Here is a 24,853-nt window from a genome sequence, read left to right on the forward strand (position 1 = left end):
TAAGTACAGTAAAAAGGGCAGACTGTTTTAAGATCATGACTAGGTGGGTATATTACTCCGATTCAGATACAAAAGATCAATATGTCAGCAATAATACTTTTTTTCTAAAATATGTAGATTGGTTTACACACCATCTATTAGAGAATGGATGTAGAATAAAATCCAGGAGGAAACCAAGGATTCTCAATTACAGTCAGAATCAGTAGCAAAATAATCAAGAGTAACAATATAATTTTTGCAAATATACAAAATAGTTCCAACATATAATCAAAACAATATTGATCAGAAGACACCTTTCTATGCATTACTAGACCTAAATACTATTATCACTTTATGACCAACTACTAAACTGGGAAGCTAAATTTAGTGCCTTACTTCCAAAACCCAGTTTGCAAATTTAAATTTAGAAGCAAAGTACTAACCACAGTTTCCTTATTCAAATATCGCAGCAAACTACTGTTAGCAAAACTCAGGAAGTGGGGGGGGGAGAATTTGCGTAAAATGAGGAAGAAGGGGCAAATGAACAAGCAAAGATTTTTCTGATCACCAACCCATGGCTTGGCATTAAACTGGAACAGAGCTTAAGTGATATGCCACAAGGTAAACTAAATCATTCCTGATACTTAGAAGCACGCCATATTGTAACTTTATGCACAATATAAATAGCAAAAAAATGTTAGCTGGACCTTCAAAGAAACACTGATAATGAAAAATTTATTCAAACTTTTAGTCTCCCTAGTATTAGTAATCCGGGGACATACAGAGGAGTTTCTTGCTGTGCCTTCTGACTGCAACCATCTTTATGACTTTTTAAGTCTAAGAGAAGTATCATTGCATTTTAATGCCTACACCCCAACTGAAAACAATAGAGAGGGCATAGTCATGGGAAGGTGTGAGGTTGATCACCTTAAGGATATTCCAAGCCTCTTTCCTAATTCTTATTTTTTAAAAAAATTCAAGGCTGCCACCTTTTCAGTGAAAGAGATTGTAAGGGAAAATACATTGTCCAATTTCTGGCCAGTGAGGGCAAAGTAGAAGGATAACTGACAAGAAATTAGTACTAGAGGTTTTTTTCTACAATCAAGCAGTGTGTGTGTGTGTTTTAAATAAATAAAGTTGAACTATTGTCATAATTATTATTAAAAATTAAATACCAACAAAACCTGAGCTAAAACTATGTCACTAGTCAATAAGAGCCTATAATTAAATGTGCATCAACGAACTTTCCAGTGTTCTACTAGCACATACTCTGCAAGTAACTCAATGTCTTTTGAGTAGATTTCTTCATAGTTCTTCTCTTCCAACAGTAATTGTTGTCAGCTTGCATTATGTAGAAAGGCACACTCAAAAGATGTACCCTTAGGTAACCCACACAGCTTTCTAGGGCAAACAAGATTAATCATATGGAAGGACCAGCATCCTTTAAACCAAAGGTATTGGGAGGTGGGGTGGGGAGAGAGAGAGAGATGGGTATACACATTGTAATATCTCAAATTTATTTACTATACCCATGTCACCTTCCAGCTGGCCTATAAAACAATGAAAAAGATCGTGCCTTAGGATAAACACTAACCTAGGATAAACTCACTGAATACACTGGGACATTCTGAATAAATATGCTTAAGATTGCAGTGCTATGAATTTTAAAGTCACACTAATTACAATTAATTAGAATCAAGCACAATTTAAATATTTTCCATTTAACAATGTGGTGAATCAAAGTTACTAATGGTCTGATTCTATGCATATTTACTTGAAGCAAACATCAATGGAACTTGTACTCATGTATAGCATATGATGGGTATATAGTACAGTGGAACCTCGGTTTATGAACACCTCGGTTTACGAATTTTCGGTTTACGAACGCCACAGACCCATCTGGAATGGATTAATTCACTTTCCATGGGAAAGTTCGCTTCAGTTTATGAACGCTTCAGTTTATGAACAGACTTCCAGAACCAATTACACCCTTGCTTCGGGTTAAGTACGCTTCAGGCTGAGTGCGGACCCGTCTGGAACGGATTAATGCATTTTCCATTACTTTCAATAGGAAAGTTCGCTTCAGGTTAAGTACACTTTAGGTTAAGTATGCACTTCCAGAACCAATTGCACTCATACTTCGGGTTAAGTACGCTTCAGGTTGAGTACTCCGCGGACCCGTCTGGAACGGATTAATCCACTTTCCATTACTTTCAATGGGAAAGTTCACTTCAGTTTATGAACGCTTCAGTTTACGTACTCCACGGACCGTCTGGAACAGATTAATCCACTTTCCATTACTTTCAATGGGAAAGTTCACTTCAGTTTATGAACGCTTCAGTTTATGAACAAACTTCCGGAACAAATTGTGTTCATAAACCGAGGTACCACTGTACCATGACCAGGACTAGGGGCACCATGTCACTGAATACCAATTGCTGGGGGACTTCCCAAAGGAAGCTGTTGGTTGACTATTTTGTCAAACAGGATGCTGGGCTCTTATATTCTTGTAAGTTTTTGTAAGTTTTAAAACTGTTCTCAATGTTGTATTTTAAATTGTTTTAAGCCCCAGGACCTTAGGGTGAAGAATGGGTAATTAATAATAACAAAAAACTTGGAACTACCTCCTTCACTGGAGGTTTTTAAGCAGAGGTTGTATGGCCATCTGTATGTTGTATGCCCATTTGTGACCCTAGGAGTTTCTGCAAATCTGATTCTATGAAGGCTTATGAATTGGCATTTCATATAGTATTTGATATAATCATATAATCAATAATTCAATACGGATAACATTTACAATGTAACATTCATTTTAATGGCCAGACTGTTCAAGAATTTTTAGGTAAATTCTAAGAATTTATAGAATTTATTTAGCAGCTATTTGTTTGTTTGTTTGCATTTATAAACCACTTAATATTTTAAAAATCTCTAGGTAGTATTTTCACTGAAAGGTTAGTGAAAACACAAAAACTCTTGGTGTTCTAAACCAGGCATCCTCAAACTGCAGCCCACCAGATGTTTTGGCCTACAACTCCCATGATCCCTAGCTAACAGGACCAGTGGTCAGGGATGATGGGGATTGTAGTTCAAAACATCTGGAGGGCCGAAGTTTGGGGATGCCTGTTCTAAACAAAAGCTATTTTCCCCAGTCCACTGAAATTACCTGATATAATGATGGTTAGCAGAACCCTTTCTACATGGCAAGAGCAGCGCATACAAGAGAGAGCAGTATGTTAGGACTTTCAAATGACTTAGGATTACTTTGGCTAGTGCAGCAATTATTGGGCAGCACTCAGAGATGTGAATAAAGGGAAGCAATTATGCTTAAGTTTTATCACAGCGAACAGAGAAAGAAGCATTTTCTAAGTTTCACTTCAGAAACGTTCCAGCCTCCTACACTGAGACGTATCACAAGACTCTAAGAGTGTATAAGATAATCCATTTTCTAATTTAGTTAAATTACTAATTTCCACCAAGATAAGTCCCTTAAATAGTTTAACAGTGCTTAGAATATATATCTCCTTTGAGTATTTCACTCTAGATACACCAGCTTTCTACTGTGCTTTGATTTTATTGAACATTCATAACTGCAGTTACATCAAGAAAAAAAAGTATTAAATCCTAACAATAAGGCCTATGTATCAGTGAAAAAGTATGATTAACTGTTGAGGCATGGAGTCCCAAAACACAGATAACATCCCTGGGGATGGAGGCAGTTGCTCTCTGGAAGTGCAACTTGATATGAGGAAAATAAGCAGTTGTACTATTATAGCTGCAGAATCAACTGCTCTTCTGAATTTGTGGACAGGAGAGGGGTTAGAAACCTCATCTTCTAAAGCAAGAGTCTCCATAGACCTCTGTATTTTCTAGCCAACGTATTATTTCTCCCAAGTGCGGCTTAAAAATGTGCAGAAACAATTTCATCTAATATTGGCATATATGGTTTTGAAGCACAGCGTTTTCAGACAAAGTGTTTGGGGAGACTATTTTAATGGGATCGTAAGCCATTCAGAGAAGCAGAAATAAATTAAAAGTAGTTATGTTGGCAAGCAGGGTCCAAAATACAGGAGATAACTGTTTCCCAAATGAGAAGTTTATGATTTTCAAAATGGGAAGTTCTCACTCAGCCTCCCAATTTTCCCACTGTTACAGAAAAGGGACTTAGTGAATTGGTTTCTATTTATCTTGAAAATATTATTATCCAAATCCTGGGTGACAGTGTGGCAAAGGGACATACTCTGCTGTGTTCCTCAGGCTGCCTAGCAGGGATCCTCACCTTGCAATATAGAATATGCTAGTTCTATACTGCAGATGGTACATGCAGATCCCACTATTGGAACGCTTGTTATTCAAAATCGCAGTTATCCAAACACAAAGAATTATAATCCAACCTTGCTACAAAAATGGGTGATTCAAATATCAGAAGGTTGCCCACTTTCTTACTTGTTTGTGTTGTGCTGGTTGAAACCAGCTGTTTCAGGCAGAAAGCATGGAGGGAGGGAGAGGGATCAGACAAATCATGAATTAGAAATGTTCCCATAGGAAATAATGGAAATCATCAGCTCATTGTGCAAAGACTCGCCTAACGAACAATTTCCTGGGAACGCATTGTGTTCGCAAAGCAGGGCCTGTGTGTCTTTAGCCCTTGATAATAATTCCATTCTTCGCCTGTCTCTAACCAAACAGAATTTCTGTCCTCACTTGGTTCTCTCAATATTCATCTAATTATTTCTTCAAAATGTCTTATAATGGTTCCTTCTCACAAATTTTCCCTCATGTTATTAGTCTCTTGCAGGGATCTGTATTGAGGCCCCAACTCATCATATTCTTTATGATCTCTCCTATCATTTCTATGTCGACAATTACAATTTTGTCTTTTCAAACTAAATCTTAAGAATCTGGTCTTGCCAAATCTTTTCTTTGCATTGTTCTCCCCCTCTAACTAGTATTGCTATTCTTCTATAACACTTATAATCTAGGTACTGTATTACTTTTGATTCCACTTTATCCTTTTTCCTCCCATACTTGTGACCTTGCTAGATCTTTTCTCATGACCTCAATATTTCTAAGATTAATTCCTTTCTTCCATATAGCACTCCTAAAACACTTTCCAATCTGTTATTATTTCTCATCTTGATTATGTTCTTCTCACCGGCCTTCCTTAATCTACATCTTGGTTCTGTTACGAATGCTGAGTCAAGTCCCATTTTCCGTTTTCATCACTTCCACAATGTCCCTGTTTTGGGCTTTGTCAACTTTACTGGATTCCACTTACTGTAATTTCACACTCAACTTTTAATCACTTGCCTCACTTTATATTTCATCTCTTCATTCTTTTGATACGTGCCTCTTTTCTAAAACCACACTGTTATTGATCCTTATCTTTGGAATTACCTTGCTACTTCTTTGTCTACATTCAAACCAACTTCATCCCCACCCCGCTAGTCAACCCCCTTCCCCCTTTAATTACTAATCTCTTCTGCAGGCATTATGAACTCTTTTTCCTCTATCTATGCCAGGGATCAGCAACCTCCAGCCCATGGGCTGGATATGGCCCATGGAGGCTGTTTATCCGGCTCACGGGCCACTCGTGAACCGAGCCGCCCACTTGGCAAGTCCCCCGCGCGCTGCGGTAAACTGGCCCAGCGCGGCATGGGGACTTGCTGAGCAGCACCGGAAACTGCGTCTACACAACCGCAGAAGCGATTTCTGGTGCTGTGGACATTTTGGAAATGGGCAGCCAGCACCGGAAATCGCTTCTGCGCCTGTCTGGCCCATGTCCGGCTCACGTCCAATAGTCCGTGGGAATCCTCCGGCCCACGGGCAGAAAACGTTGCCGACGCCTGATCTATGCCTTTCTGCTAAACTGTGAAGTCCCTTTACAAGTGCCCCCCATTTGTACCTGATATAGAGACTATGCAATGTGATACCTAGAGTGTAAGTCACACAATAATTAATTAATTTAATTAGAACATTTCCTCTTCTGGATGCTTGCTTGATTTCATTCTTCATCTCTAGATCTTCCCAAGCATTTTCATCAGGGGACGATAGTGTGTCCCCAGTACTAAAATACTACTGGGACCAGAAATCATCACCCACAAGGATTCTGTCCCTTTGGGGATTTCTAGTTTGCTGGAGTCAATGCCCTATTTAACTTCTAGAGCAACACCACCTCCAGTATGTCCTTCCTGTATAGTTTTATATCCAGAGATTGCTGTGCACCACTGATTCTCTAATACACGTTGCACCGGCACCAGTCCATAAGAAAGTACAGTGATGCCTTGCAAGATGAAATTAATTTGTTCCGCGAGTCGTTTTGTATTGAGAAAATTTTGTCTTGCGGTTTTCCAATTTAAACAAATCAAAGCAAAAAAAAATCGTCTTGCAAAGCACGGCCATAGAAAAAATCGTCTTGCAAGTCAACAAAAAAATCGCAAAACGCTTTCATCTTGTGAGTTTTTCGTTGCGCGAGGCATTCGTCTTGTGAGGTACCACTGTATCTGAGCCAATATACCTTATTACATATTTTCTACTGTAAAAAGGCCTCTCTGTAAAGAGAGCATCTCAGGGGCATCCTTTTGCTGACTTGGCAACTGAACTCAGGAGTTGGTACCTCTCCTTTGGCATGCAGACTGAGGAGGAAGCAGCTGTCTGGACTGCATTCTGGCCTTGCCACTGCAGCATTCTGCCTGTAGGGATGAATATAGGGAAATACACTCCTGGTCCTTAACTGTGCAAAAGCAATAGACAACAGGCAGATGTGTTAAGTGTATCATAGTTTCACCTTTCCCCGTCCATAGAACTTTTAGAAAAGTAGCTTTGAAACACTGGAAAGCCATTGTGAAATGATCAATATGGAGAAATTAAAGAATAGCTAATGCCCCTGACAAATTTCCTAACCCTTTTCCCCGGAAGCAATTCAAATGATACTGAAGGTATTTTAACTTACTGAGGAATGCTAGTTTTCTAGGGGTGTTATTGTTGGCAGTAGAGACATAATAGAGTTTTGAAAGCAACACTTATGTTGAAATGTTTTTGTTACTAAGGTGAATGAAGAGCTTTTGTCATTCACTTTTTTCTCCCTCTCTCATTTCCCAATCTGGCAGAAAAGGGGGTTCAGCTGGGAAAGTACTGCTGCCTATGTTTTATGAGCTAAAGAGCACTGCTCTGCAATAATCTATGGACCAATTCCCCTTTACAGAAGGCTGCAACCATGCCCCTTGTGAAGCTGGGGGAAAGTTAAAACAGAAAACCACTGCATATTCATTTACAAAGGCAAACTAAATTATAGATCTTCAAGGAATAAGGAATCTCACTCTGAATGTAAAACTATATGGCTCCCTCTTGTGCTTATTACACCACATTTCAGTGCACAGAGAATCCAGCATTATGCAATAAACATAACAGATTCTGTTCACTCTGCTGTGCACATTCAGTGCCCATAACATGCTAATGGTAGTAAGATGTGCAAATGGGGGGGGGAGTAAATGGACATATTAGAAAAAACCCCTCCTGAAGTAACTTGAACATCTAAGCCCCAAACACTTTCTCTTTCTTGAAGTGCAATCTTAAGAGATCCAGTCACCTGCCTCTGTTCACATTTTAAGTATCAAATTGCTTACATTTCAATGGTGTCAGTGCAGTCCTTTGCCTGGAGCAATGGGCTATTTCTGGCAGGCCAGCGCTGCACCTGTGTTTAGTTGTCAAACCAGACTAATATTCAGCTGGGAGAAACTGTAAAAGGAAGAAGTCTCTGCCATCTTCATGAACATTCAGACTACTTAGAGAAAGAAAGGTAGAGCTCAGCTGAAAACTGCCCTCTTCTAAACCTCCCCTCTGCTCTCATGAAGAAGCGATTACTAGCTACCAAACAAACATATCTCATAATAATAATAATAATAATAATAATAATAATAATTTATTTATACCCCAGCCACTCTGGGCGGCTTCCAACAGAAAAATAAAATAAAATAATCAATTAAAGATTAAAAGCCTCCCTAAACAGGGCTGCCTTCAGATGTCCTCTAAAAGTCTGGTAGTTGTTGTTCTCTTTGACATCTGGTGGGAGGGCGTTCCACAGGGCGGGTGCCACTACCGAGAAGGCCCTCTGCCTGGTTCCCTGTAACTTGGCTTCTCGCAGTGAGGGAACCGCCAGAAGGTCCTCGGCACTGGACCTCAGTTTCCGGGCAGAACGATGGAGGTGGAGACGTTCTTTCAGGTATACTGGACCGAGGCGGTTTAGGGCTTTAAAGGTCAGCACCAACACTTGAATTGTGCTTGGAAACGTACTGGGAGCCAATGTAGGTCTTTCAAGAGGTATTTCAAGAGTACCTCAAAATGCCACCACTTTACTTGTTAAAGAAACTAAGCAAAAAGTGACCATGGTGCAGGAAAGAGTGCTGAAATTGGACTCAGGTCAGCCTTGAAGCTCAACTATGCCACTCATTTCATACCTTTTTTCTGTGATGATTTTGTCTTATGCTTGATTCTGCATTTTTAGTTTTTCTTTTTTAAAAACCTGTGCCAGTCATTATCACAGGGTTTTTGTGAGAACAGGAGGAGGTAAGACACCATGTATTTATTTGCCAGCTGATGGGAAGGATGCATTTTTTAAAGTAGTTCTAGTTGCCTCTCATACAACCCCTTGGATTTCCAACAAGACATGGCACAATTCATTAGACAGCGACAATGCTTGAAATCTGTAAAGCACTTTCAGGTGTTTGAAATGCTTCATCTGCATATCTAATTGCAATCCTTACAACGGCCCTGTAAGATAAATCAGTTGTTGTTGTTTAGTCGTTTAGTCGTGTCCGACTCTTCGTGACCCCATGGACCATAGCACGCCAGGCACTCCTGTCTTGCACTGCCTCCCGTAGTTTGGTCAAACTCATGTTCGTAGCTTCGAGAACACTGTCCAACCATCTTGTCCTCTGTCGTCCCCTTCTCCTAGTGCCCTCAATCTTTCCCAACATCAGGGTCTTTTCCAAGGATTCTTCTCTTCTCATGAGGTGGCCAAAGTATTGGAGCCTCAGCTTCACAATCTGTCCTTCCAGGGAGCACTCAGGGCTGATTTCCTTAAGAATGGATAGGTTTGATCTTCTAGCAGTCCATGGGACTCTCAAGAGTCTCCTCCAGCACCATAATTCAAAAGCATCAATTCTTCGGCGATCAGCCTTCTTTATGGTCCAGCTCTCACTTCCATACATCACTACTGGGAAAACCATAGCTTTAACTATACGGACCTTTGTCGGCAAGGTGATGTCTCTGCTTTTTAAGATGCTGTCTAGGTTTGTCATTGCTTTTCTCCCAAGAAGCAGGCGTCTTTTAATTTCGTGACTGCTGTCACCATCTGCAGTGATCAAGGAGCCCAAGAAAGTAAAATCTCTCACTGCCTCCATTTCTTCCCCTTCTATTTGCCAGGAGGTGATGGGACCAGTGGCCATGATCTTGGTTTTTTTGATGTTGAGCTTCAGACCATATTTTGCGCTCTCCTCTTTCACCCTCATTAAAAGGTTCTTTAATTCCTCCTCGCTTTCTGCCATCAAGGTTGTGTCATCTGCATATCTGAGGTTGTTGATATTTCTTCCGGCAATCTTAATTCCTGCTTGGGATTCATCTAGTCCAGCCTTTCGCATGATGAATTCTGCATATAAGTTAAATAAGCAGGGAGACAATATACAACCTTGTCGTACTCCTTTCCCAATTTTGAACCACTCAGTTGTTCCATATCCAGTTCTAACTGTAGCTTCTTGTCCCACATAGAGATTTCTCAGGAGACAGATGAGGTGATCAGGCACTCCCATTTCTTTAAGAACTTGCCATAGTTTGCTGTGGTCGACACAGTCAAAGGCTTTTGCATAGTCAATGAAGCAGAAGTAGACGTTTTTCTGGAACTCTCTAGCTTTCTCCATAATCCAGCGCATGTTTGCTATTTGGTCTCTGGTTCCTCTGCCCTTTCGAAATCCAGCTTGCACTTCTGGGAGTTCTCGGTCCACATACTGCCTAAGCCTGCCTTGTAGAATTTTAAGCATAACCTTGCTAGCGTGTGAAATGAGCGCAATTGTGCGGTAGTTGGAGCATTCTTTGGCACTGCCCTTCTTTGGAATTGGGATGTAGACTGATCTTCTCCAATCCTCTGGCCATTGCTGAGTTTTCCAAACTTGCTGGCATATTGGGTGTAGCACCTTAACAGCATCATCTTTTAAAATTTTAAATAGTTCAGCTGGAATATCATCACTTCCACTGGCTTTGTTATTAGCAGTGCTTTCTAAGGCCCATTTGACTTCACTCTCCAAGATGTCTGGCTCAAGGTCAGCAAACACACTACCTGGGGTGTACGAGACCTCCATATCTTTCTGGTATAATTCCTCTGTATATTCTTGCCACCTCTTCTTGATGTCTTCTGCTTCTGTTAGGTCCTTACCACTTTTGTCCTTGATTATGGTAATCTTTGTACGAAATGTTCCTTTCATATCTCCAATTTTCTTGAACAGATCTCTGGTTTTCCCCATTCTATTGTTTTCCTCTATTTCTTTGCATTGCTCATTTAAGAAGAACCTCTTATCTCTCCTTGCTATTTTTTGGAAATCTGCATTCAGTTTCCTGTATCTTTCCCTATCTCCCTTGCATTTTGCTTGCCTCCTCTCCTCCGCTATTCGTAAGGCCTCGTTGGACAGCCATTTTGCCTTCTTGCATTTCCTTTTCCTTGGGATGGTTTTCGTTGCTGCCTCCTGTATAATGTTACGAGCCTCCATCCATAGTTCTTCAGGCACTCTGTCCACCAAATCTAAATCCTTAAACCTGTTCTTCACTTCCACTGTGTATTCATAAGGGATTTGATTCAGATTGTATCTTACTGGCCCAGTGGTTTTTCCTACTTTCTTCAGTTTAAGCTGGAATTTTGCTATAAGAAGCTGATGATCTGAGTTACAGTCAGCTCCAGGTCTTGTTTTTGCTGACTGTATAGAGCTTCTCCATCTTTGGCTGCAGAGAATATAATCAATCTGATTTCGATGCTGCCCATTTGGTGATATCCATGTGTAGAGTCGTCTCTTGTGTTGTTGGAAAAGAGTGTTTGTGATGACCAGCTTGTTCTCTTGACAGAACTCTATTAGCCTTTGCCCTGCTTCGTTTTGAACTCCAAGGCCAAACTTGCCAGTTGTTCCTTTTATCTCTTGATTCCCTACTTTAGCATTCCAATCCCCTGTAATGAGAAGAACATCCTTCTTTGGTGTCATTTCTAGAAGGTGTTGTAGGTCTTCATAGAATTGGTCAATTTCACTTTCTTCAGCACCGGTAGTTGGTGCATAAACTTGGATTACTGTGATGTTAAAAGGTCTGCCTTGGATTCGTATCGAGATCATTCTGTCATTTTTGAGATTGCATCCCATTACAGCTTTTGCCACTCTTTTGTTGACTATGAGGGCCACTCCATTTCTTCTACAGGATTCTTGCCCACAGTAGTAGATATGATAGTCACCCGAACTGAATTCACCCATTCCCTTCCATTTTAGTTCACTGATGCCCAGGATGTCGATATTTATTCTTGTCATCTCATTTTTGACCACATCCAGCTTACCTCTATTCATGGTTCTTACATTCCAGGTTCCTATGCAATATTTTTCTTTACAGCATCGGACTTTCCTTTCGCTTCCAGGCATATCCGCAACTGAGCGTCCTTTCGGCTTTGGCCCAGCCGCTTCATCAGCTCTGAATCTACTTGTACTTGTCCTCCGCTCTTCCTCAGTAGCATGTTGGACGCCTTCCGACCTGAGGGGCTCATCTTCCAGCGTCATAACTTTTTATATGCCTGTTGTCTTTGTCCATGGAGTTTTCTTGGCAGGGATACTGGAGTGGCTTGCCAGTTCCTTCTCCAGGTGGATCACGTTTAGTCAAAACTCTCCACTATGACCTGTCCATCTTGGGTGGCCCTGCATGGCATAGCTCATAGCTTCTCTGAGTTATTCAAGCCCCTTCGCCACGACAAGGCATTGATCCATGAAGGGGAGATAAATCAGTATTATTCCCCATCTACATTTCCCACCTCTCCTGCCCCACCCCCCCAAAACCCCAAGCCATCTGTAGATGGGGAATAATAAGATAAATCAGTATTATTCCCCATCTACAGATGGCTTGGGGTTTTGGGGGGGTGGGGCAGGAGAGGTGGGAAAGAATGGCTTACGTAAGGATCAACTAGTGAGCTGATGACAGAGATCAGATTCAAATCACGGACTTCCTGATTAGTAGCTCTCTCTCTTAGCTGCCACAAAATGTTCTTGTTCAGAGTGCCAGCCAGCCACGCTCTCATCCAGCAGGCCATCTCTACCCATCCCTGCTTTGATGTCTTTCCTTTCCAGCATGCTCTGTCATCACTGGACTGTTTTGTGTTTCGTTCTTTCACTCCCTTAGGCTATAAAAATATTGTTAGCGTTTCAACAAATCTCAGCACTCCTCAGACTCTGCTGATACTTCTTTATTGTTTCTCAGTGGCCTCATTTTGGCCTCATTTCTGTCAGCACACACCACCTGAGTTCACTATTATAGGGACTGATATATGACTGAATCGCACATGGGTAAGAGGTTAGTAGACTGGTGTTGTTTTTTTTAATGATGCAACAGCAGCTAGGCCATAAGAGCATGAGCATAAGAAGAGTTGAAGCACATGACTTTAGCTGCAATATGCGTTTTATAGGTCCCTCTCAAAGAACATACAGACACCCCATTATTCCTCCCAAGTACATCTCTCACTTGGGAATTCTGGCAAGATGATGATCACCTCTGTCCTCTTGAATGTCAGTAGTACATGTAAATTATAAACTAGCTATGTCATTTAGAGGTAAACTTTACTAACTTTACAATAGGGTAACATATGGCAGGCCTATCAGTTAAAGCAGTGTTAGATGCTTAGTGTTGCCAGTTTTAAAAAATAATAATGCTGGAGCTTATCTGTGACATTTGCATCTCATTAATATAGCACCTTCTGTTCCCAATGGAAGAAATCTAAATCTAACCCTTCAAACAATAATGTAACAATTGTCCATAGGGACGTGGGTGGCGCTGTGGTCTAAACCACTGAGACTCTTGGGCCTGCCAATCAGAAGGTCGGCGGTTCAAATCCCCGCGACAGGGTGAGCTCCCGTTGCTCTGCCCAGCTCCTGCCAACCTAGCAGTTCGAAAGCATGCCAGTGCAAGTAGATAAATAGGTACTGTTGTGGCGGGAAGGTAAACGGCATTTCCGTGCGCTCTGGTTTCCGTCACCGTGTTCCACTGCGTCAGAAGCAGCTTAGTCATGCTGGCCACATGACCCGGAAAGCTGTCTGTGGACAAATGTCACCTCCCTTGGCCTGAAAGCAAGATGAGTGCCACAACCCCATAGTCGCCTTTAACTGGACTTAACCTGTCTACGATTCCTTTACCTTTTTTACCTTTTAAGAATTGTTCAGACATGGTTTGAACTCCCCAAATTATAAATACCACCTGGTGGTACTATTACAACTTTAGAGCAACCTAGACTCCTGAAGCAAAGAAACAAGACACTTTTTGTATAAACATAGCTCTTGAAATGAAATAAGGGATTTACTCAGTACTATGGAAACCTAGTGTTGATTTTTTTCATATCCTCTGTAAAAAACCAAAAAAACAAACAAACCCCACTCACATAGCTTTAAAGGCAAACTGGGACTATTTTGTCTAGCCTACCTTTTGAAGTGGCTTTTATGACAACATTAAGTACAAAACTTTAATTTTAAAATATTAAAAAAACATTCTAAATAATTGTAAATAGATATTACAATTCAATAAAGACAGGCAGGAAGTAGATTATGTTTCAGCTGAGATTTTATTCCATTAAACATTGATGGCTGAAACACGCTGCTGCATGGTACACCCATCTGCATATTGGAAACATTTCTGTGCAATAAAGGATTGATGAAGGCTGAATAACTACCTAAGAAATCTTTGCCTGATTTTTAAGGAGCCACAAAATGATGTCTGATAAGATGTTCTGCCAGTACACTTTACCTGAATGACACTTTTCCCATAGTGTTAACAATTACTCACAGGCATCTGTGGCTATGAAATGCTATGTGTGACAAGGGTAAGACATAGGTCTAAGAAAGAAACACTCATAAGGAAAATGTATACGGACTGAGAACAGGGGATGCTGTGTTACAAGAAACAAATGCCATTTTCAGAACTGAAAATGTTCTTTCCTCCCCCATAAACCTGCCTCCTCAAAAAAGTCCACTAGCTTGTCATCTCTACAGAGCTGTCAAGGAAGGAGCTAGGGATCAATAGTACTACTGTACAGAGGCACTCAGCCCCAGATGAGCTCCTGATGCAATGGTTTCACAGCAGTAGCTGTGATACTTTTGCCCGGGGAGCTGGCAGGTAGGCCACTACAAGGCTGCTTTTCTCTACCAGATTGCATGGCCAAGCACCCACAAAATAGTGCTGGCAAGAGCTCTACCTCTACCCTCCACGAACAAGGATGGAACAAGGGAAAAGGGACTATATGCTGAGATAGAAGCAGACATAGCCTAGCTTCCTACTTATAACATGCCTGACATTCTGTCTCCCAAGGCAGGCCTGCTACCAAGAGAAGACTGAGGGGTGGGGGTCGCCATGCATTCACTAGCTAGGGGCAGTTCTTTGCTACCATCTGCATTTGTGGCATATCTAGATTACCTACCCAGTAGTTCCCAAACTTCCCACTCTCCAGGCTACTAAAAAACTGTGGATTATCTTGGTAGACAACTCAATGATTTTTCTGCCTGTTGTAGCAACTGTAATGTTGTATGCTAGATGAATGATTTTAACTGTATTTTCATTGCTTCATTTCTTATTTTTTTAATTGAAATTTGCAAATTAAAATGCAGTACAATAAAATAAAATAGAAATAAAGAAGCAATAAAAATACAAGATGAATGTAACGCGGGTATACTGCAGACCACTTGAATGAAGCTCATGGACACAATTTTGGAATCCCTGATCTACACATCAGTGTGAATACTGGGGTGTAGGTTCTGAAATAGGATTATGACTATAGGAACTATGGTCAGAAATGAAAGTCAACACGTGAACACACAGGAAAGAACTTTACCTGCAGCCAAAGGGTTGCTTACTCTATAATGTAGCTGTTTCCATGCCTCTAAAACTGAGTAATTGTCTGCCTCTTCTACAGAGCCAAAAAGCAACTACAGCAAAAAAGAGATAGTGAGCAAAGCTCTGAGACTGAGCCTATAGTTCTTTCCTGCTCATTCATGTACCCTCTTTGAACCCCAGCCACTTCAAAGAGTTCAGAAGCAACAACACTACTTAATACTTTGAAGATATTATCTGGTACAGTTTGTATAAAAATGGGACTCCACAGTTCATTATGAATCTGGCTACCCTGAAAAAAAGATACAGAAGAGAGCTACAGGGGTGATAAAAATCTAGATAGTGAGATACTGGTTATGTTTAGACTGCATGAAGTAAAATTACATGGTGTCTGGGTTTTGTTGCCTTTTTATCATGGTTTTAAAAGGCCAGAGTTTACTCCAGCAGAAAATTTACTCAATTCTTGTAATGTCTAAATGGCTAACTCAGTTTACTAACTAAGATGACAGGACAGGAGATACACAAGTGAAGTATTTTACTACTGAAGTAAAGCACTTTTAAGATCATAAGCATGAGCATACTCTTCATAAAAGAACAGTAAAATAAGTGGAGGAACACTGAAAGCTGCCTTACACAGAGCCAGATCACTGTTCCATAGAGCTCAATATTTTCTATAATGATTCCTAGTGGCTCTCCCGAATTCACACAGGAGTCCTACCCAGATCCAGCTGGAGATGCCCAGGATTAAACTTGGGGTCTTTTGCATGTGAATTCATATGATCTACCACTGAGCTACAGTACTTCCTTAAGAGGAAAGATAAATGTTACCAAAAGGAATTAGGTATATATTCGGGGAGGAGCAGGGTGAAGGCTACAAACGAAGAGTCATACATGAGAATGAATGAGCTCTGCAAACAAGTGAATTATTGTCATTACACTCTATATCATCTGAAGTACATCAGCAACCTTACAGGCTAAAGATTTTCCACTAAAAATGAACACAAAATTTCACAAGTGTATGCCAGATGATCACAATCATTTTCGGATCATTTTGCATATGTGAACAAAGGAAAATGAAGCCCTTCCCATTCACTACAAAGTATTTTCTGCAGGAAATATATATATAGCACGTTTTGAGTGATTCTCAAAATTCCATCACAACAACCCAGGATAGGTTTATGCAGACATCTAAAGGCTAGACACACCAGGGGCAAAAAGTAGTATTAATCAGGTATCCACTATAGAGAAAATAAAATGGTGCACCTGGGACACTGCTGAGCGATGGCTGCAAAATCTACCCTCTTCCAATAACACTAGATAGCTATCCCAAAATCTATGTCACATATGTGCATTCAGAACAAGATGATGTACTGCACTTCTATCAGAGGTCCTTCCATATATAACTGCCACCTCCACACACAACAACTATCATAGCAACAGCATTCTGCTGGTATAAGCAATGGTAAAAAAGTAACCAGGTTATCACTGGTACTGTGCTACTTACAAGCCTTTAAAAAAGTCAGAGTTCTACTTTGCTATGGTCCTCATATAATGCAGTGTCTGTTCCAGGCTCTTACCTGAATAACTTTGTAGAAATAGGCATACTGTCGAGCAGTATTTTTATATTGGCTGAAAACGTCATGTATGGCCTGAGTTGACTGAAGATATTGAACCTCATCTTCTTCAAAGTAAAGAGGAGTATTGTATTCACTTGGGAGAGTTTGGATGTAAGGCAACCAGAAAGAACTAGGATTGCAGCGTTCACAAAGAAGGTGGAATGCTAGCGTGATGTTGCCCATGGCTTGGAGAATTCGGTCTTGAGAATACAAGGATCCTAAAAAAGGGAAAGAACCCATAAAGAAATTTTAGTCCCCCTAACAGGATTCCTAAGTGCATATTAAGTGATTTTTGTAAAAAAGAAAACTTTAGCAAAATAAGTACGTCTTGCAATAACATGAATTTTGTTTACTTCCTATTATAGACTTTCTGTAACTTTCCTGTAACTTTTAAACTGATCTAAAAATGGTAATTTCAATAAATTAGTTGGCATCCATCTGTCTCAAGAGACAATAGAGCGCGCCTCCAGAGGTGAAACCAAACCGCTGTGTTAGCAGCACTGAAGTGACCTCCCTGGAGCTCAGGTCCTGGTCTGCCCAGATAACAAGACACCCCTATTGGCCTTGCTGAGAAAAGAAAGCAGAGCAATACATTTGGCACCAGCTTGGCAGCAGGAGTTTGTCAGAAGGAGGCATACAAGATGCCATCCAACCATCTTAGGGACTCCACTCCAGATTTGTTTAGGGTTTACTCCTTAGCCCTCTCCTCTCCTGAAGATATCCCACAAGGCAGCAGAGGTTTAGGACCAGTTTTCTTTCTGCTAGATGGGCTACCTTCCTAGGTTGACAAGACTCATTTGCCCCTCACTTCCCTCTACAGCAAGTGTAGGAACCATCTTCTTGACTGTTGGACTCACTATAGGTATCATCCACTCAATCTGCCAGAGCCTGGCAGGGAAGGGAATACCTAAACTTACTGAGGGTTTGAGACCTATCGGCTACCCTCACTTGGTTTAGCCAGCCGGTCAATGCTGTTCCCGGCAAACAGCTTCTAGAAGCCACAGGTGAGAGCTGAGTACATGGTAGGGACCAAAGGTAGACAAACTATCCCAGAAGCAGCATGAGGTGTCCCCCACCAGAGGTACTACCCTCCTCATACACCCCAGTTCAATAAATAATAACAAATATGATACATTGTTCAAGCATTGTAATAAACCCACTAGAGAATTCTAACTGACAATTTCATTGTTTTGCTAGTGGAGAACTTTCCATCAATACACCCTTTGCATATCTGCAAACGCATTCAAAATCTTCTCTTACCCAAAACTGAATTTTTCGCTGATTCAACAGTCATCAACAATTTTCTGGGAACCCAGAGAAAAAGCTCTTCTGCCTAGAAAAACACAAGGAAAGTTCACAATATCATACAGATCTGATAAACATACAGGATGGTAACAAATTGTGGTAATCCACCTGCAAAACAGCCATTCTGCTAGTGGAAGCACAGTGGCACAGTGCATGACCTAAGTCCAAGTCTTGCACCTGTGAAAGATGCTGGGCAACACTTGGGGCAACCACTATTATTATACTCTGTGACCATTAAGCCTCTGCACTATATGTGATTGTGCAAAGTTTGCACCACTAATTGGAGGATGGGGAGACAAGCCATTTATACCTAACATTTTCTTCCCCAAGGGACATATTAGCACATTGAGATATTGTGACATCACTGTCTTCTGTAGGATAGAGGATCCTGCTATTCCACATGAGGATCTCTGCATCAGGACCATGATTTGGACAAGCTCAACACCTGTAGTAAATTCCAAAAGATCTAGTCTTCTGCCACTTTAGTATTTCAAACACTGGGAACTGGTTACAGGTAGGTAGCCGTGTTGGTCTGAGTCGAAGCAAAATAAAAAAATTCCTTCAGTAGCACCTTAAAGACCAACTAAGTTTATATTTTGGTATGAGCTTTCGTGTGCATGTATCTGAAGAAGTGTGCATGCACACGAAAGCTCATACCAAAATATAAACTTAGTTGGTCTTTAAGGTGCTACTGAAGGAATTTTTTTATTTTACTGGGAACTGGTTGAGTGATCTTTAAATGCCCCCAATGTACCTTCCAATGCCATGCTATACTCACTTTTATCTCTCTCGTAGCTTTCAAACCAAAACCCTCTTCACCAAAGTTAGCCACTTCAAAGCCCTCTGTAGATGCACCATTCTCTCTGGCCCAGTTAATTAGTTCAGTGAAATAATCTTCTCTTTTTCCATCAAATACGACAGACAAACCTATGTTCATATTTAGCAGCAGAGAAAAACACAATGAGACACGGGTACTAATTAACACAGACGTTTAAAAAGTTTAGGAAGTATTCATAGCAGCTTTTAAAATACAGTCATACCTTGGAAGTCGAACGGAATCTGTTCCGGAAGTTCGTTCAACTTAAAATGTTCGCAAACCAACGCACGGCTTCTGATTGACTGCAAGAAGCTCCTGCAGCCAATCAGAAGCCCCGGGAGCCCTGTCGGCTTCCAAAAATAGTTCGCAAACCGGAACAGTCACTTATGGGTTTGTGACGTTTGGGAGCCAAAACATTCAGGAACTAATCTGTTTGACTTCCAAGGTACGACTGTACAAGCAATTCAGTTCAATTTGGTAAACCAAGGCTTTAATTCTCAGAGTGAAAGACAACGTGCCAATAAAAAGTGAGCTCAAGCAACTCCCAAATTCCTCAGTGAAAACACCACATATTCTGCCAGACAGGCTATTTGGCACAATTCCTTTGTTTTTCTTGACCACAGATTACATTATCTTAATTTGCCTTATATTTAGGGAGGGTTCACTTTAATGAAGTTCTCCTTGGCACCATTATGAACCTACAGACCTTTCTCCAAGTAGGTATAGGATAAGCCTTACAAGCTAGGGCAAACAGGGGAAATGGTAAAACTGTAAAATTCCATCAGAGTGAGAAGAATTAGAAATGCCAGAATTATTTACTGTAGCTATTGATATAAAAGGTTAAACATTCCTAACGAGGTCAATGAACTGTTTATTAACATTATTGTACTGCAATGTTTTAACTCATAATGAGGAAAATACTTATAATAAATGTGAATGAAGAGGTGTCTACAGCAGCAGTTTTAGATTGTTCTACCTTTTTTATTTTAAAAAGTTAATATGCATGTGGAGCTCAGGCTAAGACACATTTTCTTTTTACCATGTAGAATAAAAGCATATAGAGCCCACATGTGCACTTCAATAATTAAATTCACATTTTTACTGTGATGCCACAAATAAAGGGGAAGGAAAAAGCATAAACAAAAGGATTGTTTCTAGAAACAAAGTGTTGAGTTCCCTATGGTGGTCACTTGCAAATGGGACTGCCCAATTTTTGGTATCTATTCAAGCATTAACAATAATATTAACAGGAAATTTCTTTTCAAAGGTAAACACTTGTTTTAAGATGTTATGCAAACATAACCTACCAGGTTAAATGTGGCTAATGAATCATCCAATACAAATTATTATTGCAGACACTGCAAAAATAGCAGTTGTGGTGTCAGCACAGACACAAAGAATGTAGTTACAGGTAGGTAGCCGTGTTGGTCTGAGTCGAAGCAAAATAAAAAAATTCCTTCAGTAGCACCTTAAAGACCAACTAAGTTTATATTATGGTATGAGCTTTCGTGTGCATGCACACTTCTTCAGATTCTTCAGTGTATCTGAAGAAGTGTGCATGCACACGAAAGCTCATACCATAATATAAACAAAGAATGTAATGACTGATGAAAAACCAGCTATTTTGTTTTAAATAAGGGGAATGCTTACAAATAAAAAGCATTTAGCAACTAAACAAATATGCTTCACAACTAAACATTTATAATTCTTGAAATGGTCCCTGAAAGTTCAACACTCAGGTGCTCTGCTCCACTCTACAATACAGACTAGTCTCTTTTCAACACTTTTGCAAAGGAATGAAAGCTCAGTCTTTTTTGAGAATACTAAAATAAGAAATATTTGTGACTCAGAGCGTGCTTAAAAGTTAATTAGGGTCTTTTTTAAAAGACAGAAGGCAGCAAAATACAGTGCCAAAATTACTTCTGATCACAGGCAATTAGAAAAACCATTTCTTGTTTACCTTTCTGTTTTTTACGGATTCTCTCAACAAGAGCTCGGATCTGTTGATACTCTTCCCACTCCTTTCCAGGACCTGGAGTTGGACTGCTACATTCTGAAAAGATAAACAACAACAAAAAATATTGCTCACTGAAATTTAACTTTTCTCCTCTCCTTAACATCAAGAGAGTACCATAAATGGATTTATATGTTCAATTTCATAACTTCCATTTGAACTCCAATACTAAAAACGTATCTTCACTGAAGCCATGAACCTCTAATATATTTTACAGGAATAGAGGGGCTAGAGCCTGGATAGACTTTCCTTTCCTAATTTAAATACTAAATAGAAAAAAATTCAGCCCTGCCTATTTTCCACATGAACTTATAGAGATAATCCCCTTCGCCACAACCACAATACAACATACTTACTTTGTAATAATTCACTAATTAGATTCAACATTTCTTTTGGAGAGACTGCTGCCGTGGCTCCAGTGCCTGACTTCTGAGTTTTCACTCTGCTTTTCTTCCCCATCTTCCAACTAAAAGAGAACAGTAGTTAAATAAGCAAGGAGTTTCTGTTACTACTTATGTTCTCTTTCTTTCTTTTTTACCATAGATACCAATATAATTGAATGCTGGGGAGATGAAGATGAGCAAATATCTGGAAGGCTTGAAAGAAAACACCTGATACTCTATTAAAAATTGTACCTGTGAGTGGTGCCTGATAGGTACAGCCTCCGCTCCCAAATCTGTTTAGGAAGGTCCTCCAATCCTATGGAGCAGATTGCATGAATGGAAGTCTGTTCTGCTCAAAGAACTTAGGTGCCACTCTGTTCATTATTTAGACTATTCTATACCATCCAATTAACCGAGTTCTGTTACTGAAGTGTATAAGAAAAGCATCCCCATGTATAACTAAAAACACTGGTAGCTAACCATGTAAGTCACGTTAGCATAAATGTATGTATATACTTATAAAAAATACACATTTTAAAATGCTCAATAAATTGGGTTTGATCCTAGCTGCAATAAAATGTTTTATTTAGAACCTATCCAAAACAGCTGGCTTGCTTCCTGTTTCATTTATTTTGATGAGATTTACATTAATGTATTTAGGGCAGGTTTGTTGAACAAGGTTAAGTAGTGCCTACCTGTGCAAACAGCCAGTGCCAGTGCTTAAAATGTTTTTCTCTGCTAGCTGGTTTTAATATAACAAAAACGTAAATTTCTGGAAAACCATAGAAACTTTCTCCAAGGAAGAAACTGTCAAGTGTTGATGAATATGCTTGGTACATGCAGCTAAGTCGCATACCCAAATATAGAGGATCCAATGAACTTGGCACCAGATAGCATGCAAGAACAGTGGCAGCAAGAGTTTAACTCATCTCCCACTCTTAACTCTTGTTGGCAAAGATCTCATGTTGTGTTCGGCTTTGAACTTCTGTTCCACCAAAATCTTTCCTTGATGATAGATATATATATATAATTTTCTTCCTTCCCACTCAGTTTAAACAAAAAAATGTGCACCCAATACTTTCCTTCAGAAGACACTCACTTTGCAATAAATAAGTTCATTAGTGCATGTTTTTGCAACCTTAACACCCTGTAACCCTAAAGTTAGATTGATAGGATTAACATTTTGCTCTCAACAAAATGCTTTACAACTCAATGGCTGCACAATCTATTAGTTAGTGCAAACATAAATATTCCAGAAACCTTATCAGAAAGAATAAGATCTCTATAACATAACCAAGTCTAAGAAGAATTTCTAGCTTACTTTTATCAGATTTCTTATCTAAAACATGCCCATAAACACATTTGCATGCCATCCCAATCTCCGAGTGGTGTGAGATTCCAGGGGTCCCAGGGTTTGTGTTTTCTTTTGGAATGAAACATAGTAGAGACTGTTGAGTCTTTATGATATGTGCTTAATTTACACATACGGTATATGCAACCTGAGCCTACGATGGAGAGGTTCACAGCATTAATCTCCCAAGAAAGTCCTGCTTCTCCCATTGCCACTGCCTTGGATTGCAGCAGAAATCAGGCCTCCCTCTCTCTCTCTCTCTCTCTCTCTCTCTCTCTCTCTCTCTCTCTCTCTCTCTCTCTCTCTCTCTCTCTCCCTCTCCCTCTCCCTCTCCCTCTCCCTCTCCCTCTCTGCCTTTTCAGCCTGTAGCTTTTGCATCCAGTTTCTGGTTCACAAAACTCAACTCTCAACTCTGGACTTTTGTCTTTCTAACAGACAATTGAGGGAGGGGGGGGGTCTAACCCTTGGCCCTCTGGCACAGAGCCACTCCCTTTGTGGGCCATTATCAGGATGGTCTGGCTATTCCAGCAACTGAATCCATGCTGGATCCAGGAATTACCGGTAGAAGGGGGGCTCAGGGCATACAGCCTCGCTGCAAACTCACAACTAAAACAGTATTTTAACACTATACACACAGCATTATTATTTCTACAGCACTATCCACAAAAGTAAAGGTAAAGGGACCCCTGACCATTAGGTCCAGTCGTGACCGACTCTGGGGTTGTGGCGCTCATTTCGCGTTTTTATTATTATTTAAAAATACATTTATTTAATTTCCATTTTTACACTAAATAAAAGCAAACCCAAACATAGATACCACAAATCCATTACAGTAAAAATACATTTTTCAACCCCTTCCCCCCTCCCGTGCGTGATTTCATTAATTCAACATTCTACTTTCTCTTCTTCAGTTGTTATTGTTTTCCATAACCTTATCTTATATCCTTTGTTTTATTCTTATTTTCTTCTTGTTTTCCATTGCACATTTTACACCATATCTATCAATATATCTACTCCAGAACCATGCACCATCATATAATCCTTCACTCCTTCCCATTCCTTCATTATTTCCTGATTTGTGCATCCAAGTAGTCGCTTGGACTACTGCAATGTGGGGCTACCTTTGAAGGTGACCCGGAAACTAAAACTAACCCAGAATGTGGCAGCTAGACTGGTGACTGGGAGCGGCTGCCGAGACCACATAACACCGCCCCTGAAAGACCTACATTGGCTCCCAGTATGGTTCCGAGCACAATTCAAAGTGTTGGTGCTGACCTTTAAAGCCCTAAACTGCCTCGGTCCAGTATACCTGAAGGAGCGTCTCCACCCCCATCGTTCTGCCCGGACACTGAGGTCCAGCACCGAGGGCCTTCTGGCGGTTCCCTCGCTATGAGAAGCTAAGTTACAGGGAACCAGGCAGAGGGCCTTCTCGGTAGTGGCACCCACCCTGTGGAATGCCCTCCCACCAGAGGTCAAAGAGAACAACAATTACCAGACCTTTAGAAGGCATCTCAAGGCAGTCCTGTTTAGGGAAGCTTTTAATGTTTGATGGATTTCTGTATTTTAGTATCTTGTTGGAAGCCGCCCAGAGTGGCTGGGGGAACCCGGCCACATGGGCGGGGTATAAATAATAAATTATTATTATTATTATTATTATTATTATTATTATTATTTCCTCTAATTATTGCCATTAATTTTGCCATAACTACCAATTAACACATTTTACTTCTGTATTCTATTATTGTAGGGATTTTCTCCCCTTTCCCATTTTTGGCAATTAACAATCTAGCCGCCCCTGTGGCATATAAAAATACATTTATATTCCTTTTGGGGATCTCTTCCGAAATTAGTCCTAATAGAAAAGATTCTGGGGGTTTTTTAAATGTGATTTTAAATGATTTTTTAATTCTTCATAAATCTCATTCCAGAATCTTTTAATAAGATTGATTTTTATACATTTTTGATAATTTTTCTGGGGTGATGTACCACCTGTAGAACATCTTCAGCATGTTTTCTCTTACTGATGAGCAGGCCGTAAAATGTAAATCTCTTTTCTATAATCTCTCCCATCTTTCAAATTCAATTGCATGACTGACATCCCTTGCCCACTTAATCATCACCTCTTTGTTGTTTCATCTTTCAGCTCCCATTCTGAGCTGAATGGGAGAATGGGCGCTCATCTCACGTTATTGGCCGAGGGAGCCGGTGTACAGCTTCCAAGTCATGTGGCCAGCATGACAAAGCCGTTTCTGGCAAACTAGAGCAGCACATGGAAACACTGTTTACCTT

General features: G+C 40.3%; 1 protein-coding gene across 2 annotated transcripts in view; it reads right to left on the reverse strand.

The window, feature by feature from the left end:
* SETD3 (SET domain containing 3, actin N3(tau)-histidine methyltransferase) overlaps positions 1-24,853 on the reverse strand; it is a 58,000-nt gene that overhangs the window by 23,283 nt on the left and 9,864 nt on the right. For both annotated transcript variants that reach the window (XM_088673244.1, XM_035106365.3), the window contains exons 2-6: positions 21,187-21,296; positions 20,777-20,869; positions 18,778-18,926; positions 17,955-18,027; positions 16,656-16,912 (exon numbers count right to left, since the gene is read on the reverse strand). In XM_088673244.1, coding sequence (XP_088529370.1) covers positions 16,656-16,912; positions 17,955-18,027; positions 18,778-18,926; positions 20,777-20,869; positions 21,187-21,289 — 675 coding nt within the window. In that variant the 5' untranslated portion in view covers positions 21,290-21,296. The remainder of the gene's footprint in view (positions 1-16,655; positions 16,913-17,954; positions 18,028-18,777; positions 18,927-20,776; positions 20,870-21,186; positions 21,297-24,853) is intronic.

Source organism: Zootoca vivipara, chromosome 1, assembly GCF_965207765.1.
Source record: "Zootoca vivipara chromosome 1, rZooViv2.hap1.1, whole genome shotgun sequence".
Lineage (NCBI taxonomy): Eukaryota > Metazoa > Chordata > Lepidosauria > Squamata > Lacertidae > Zootoca > Zootoca vivipara.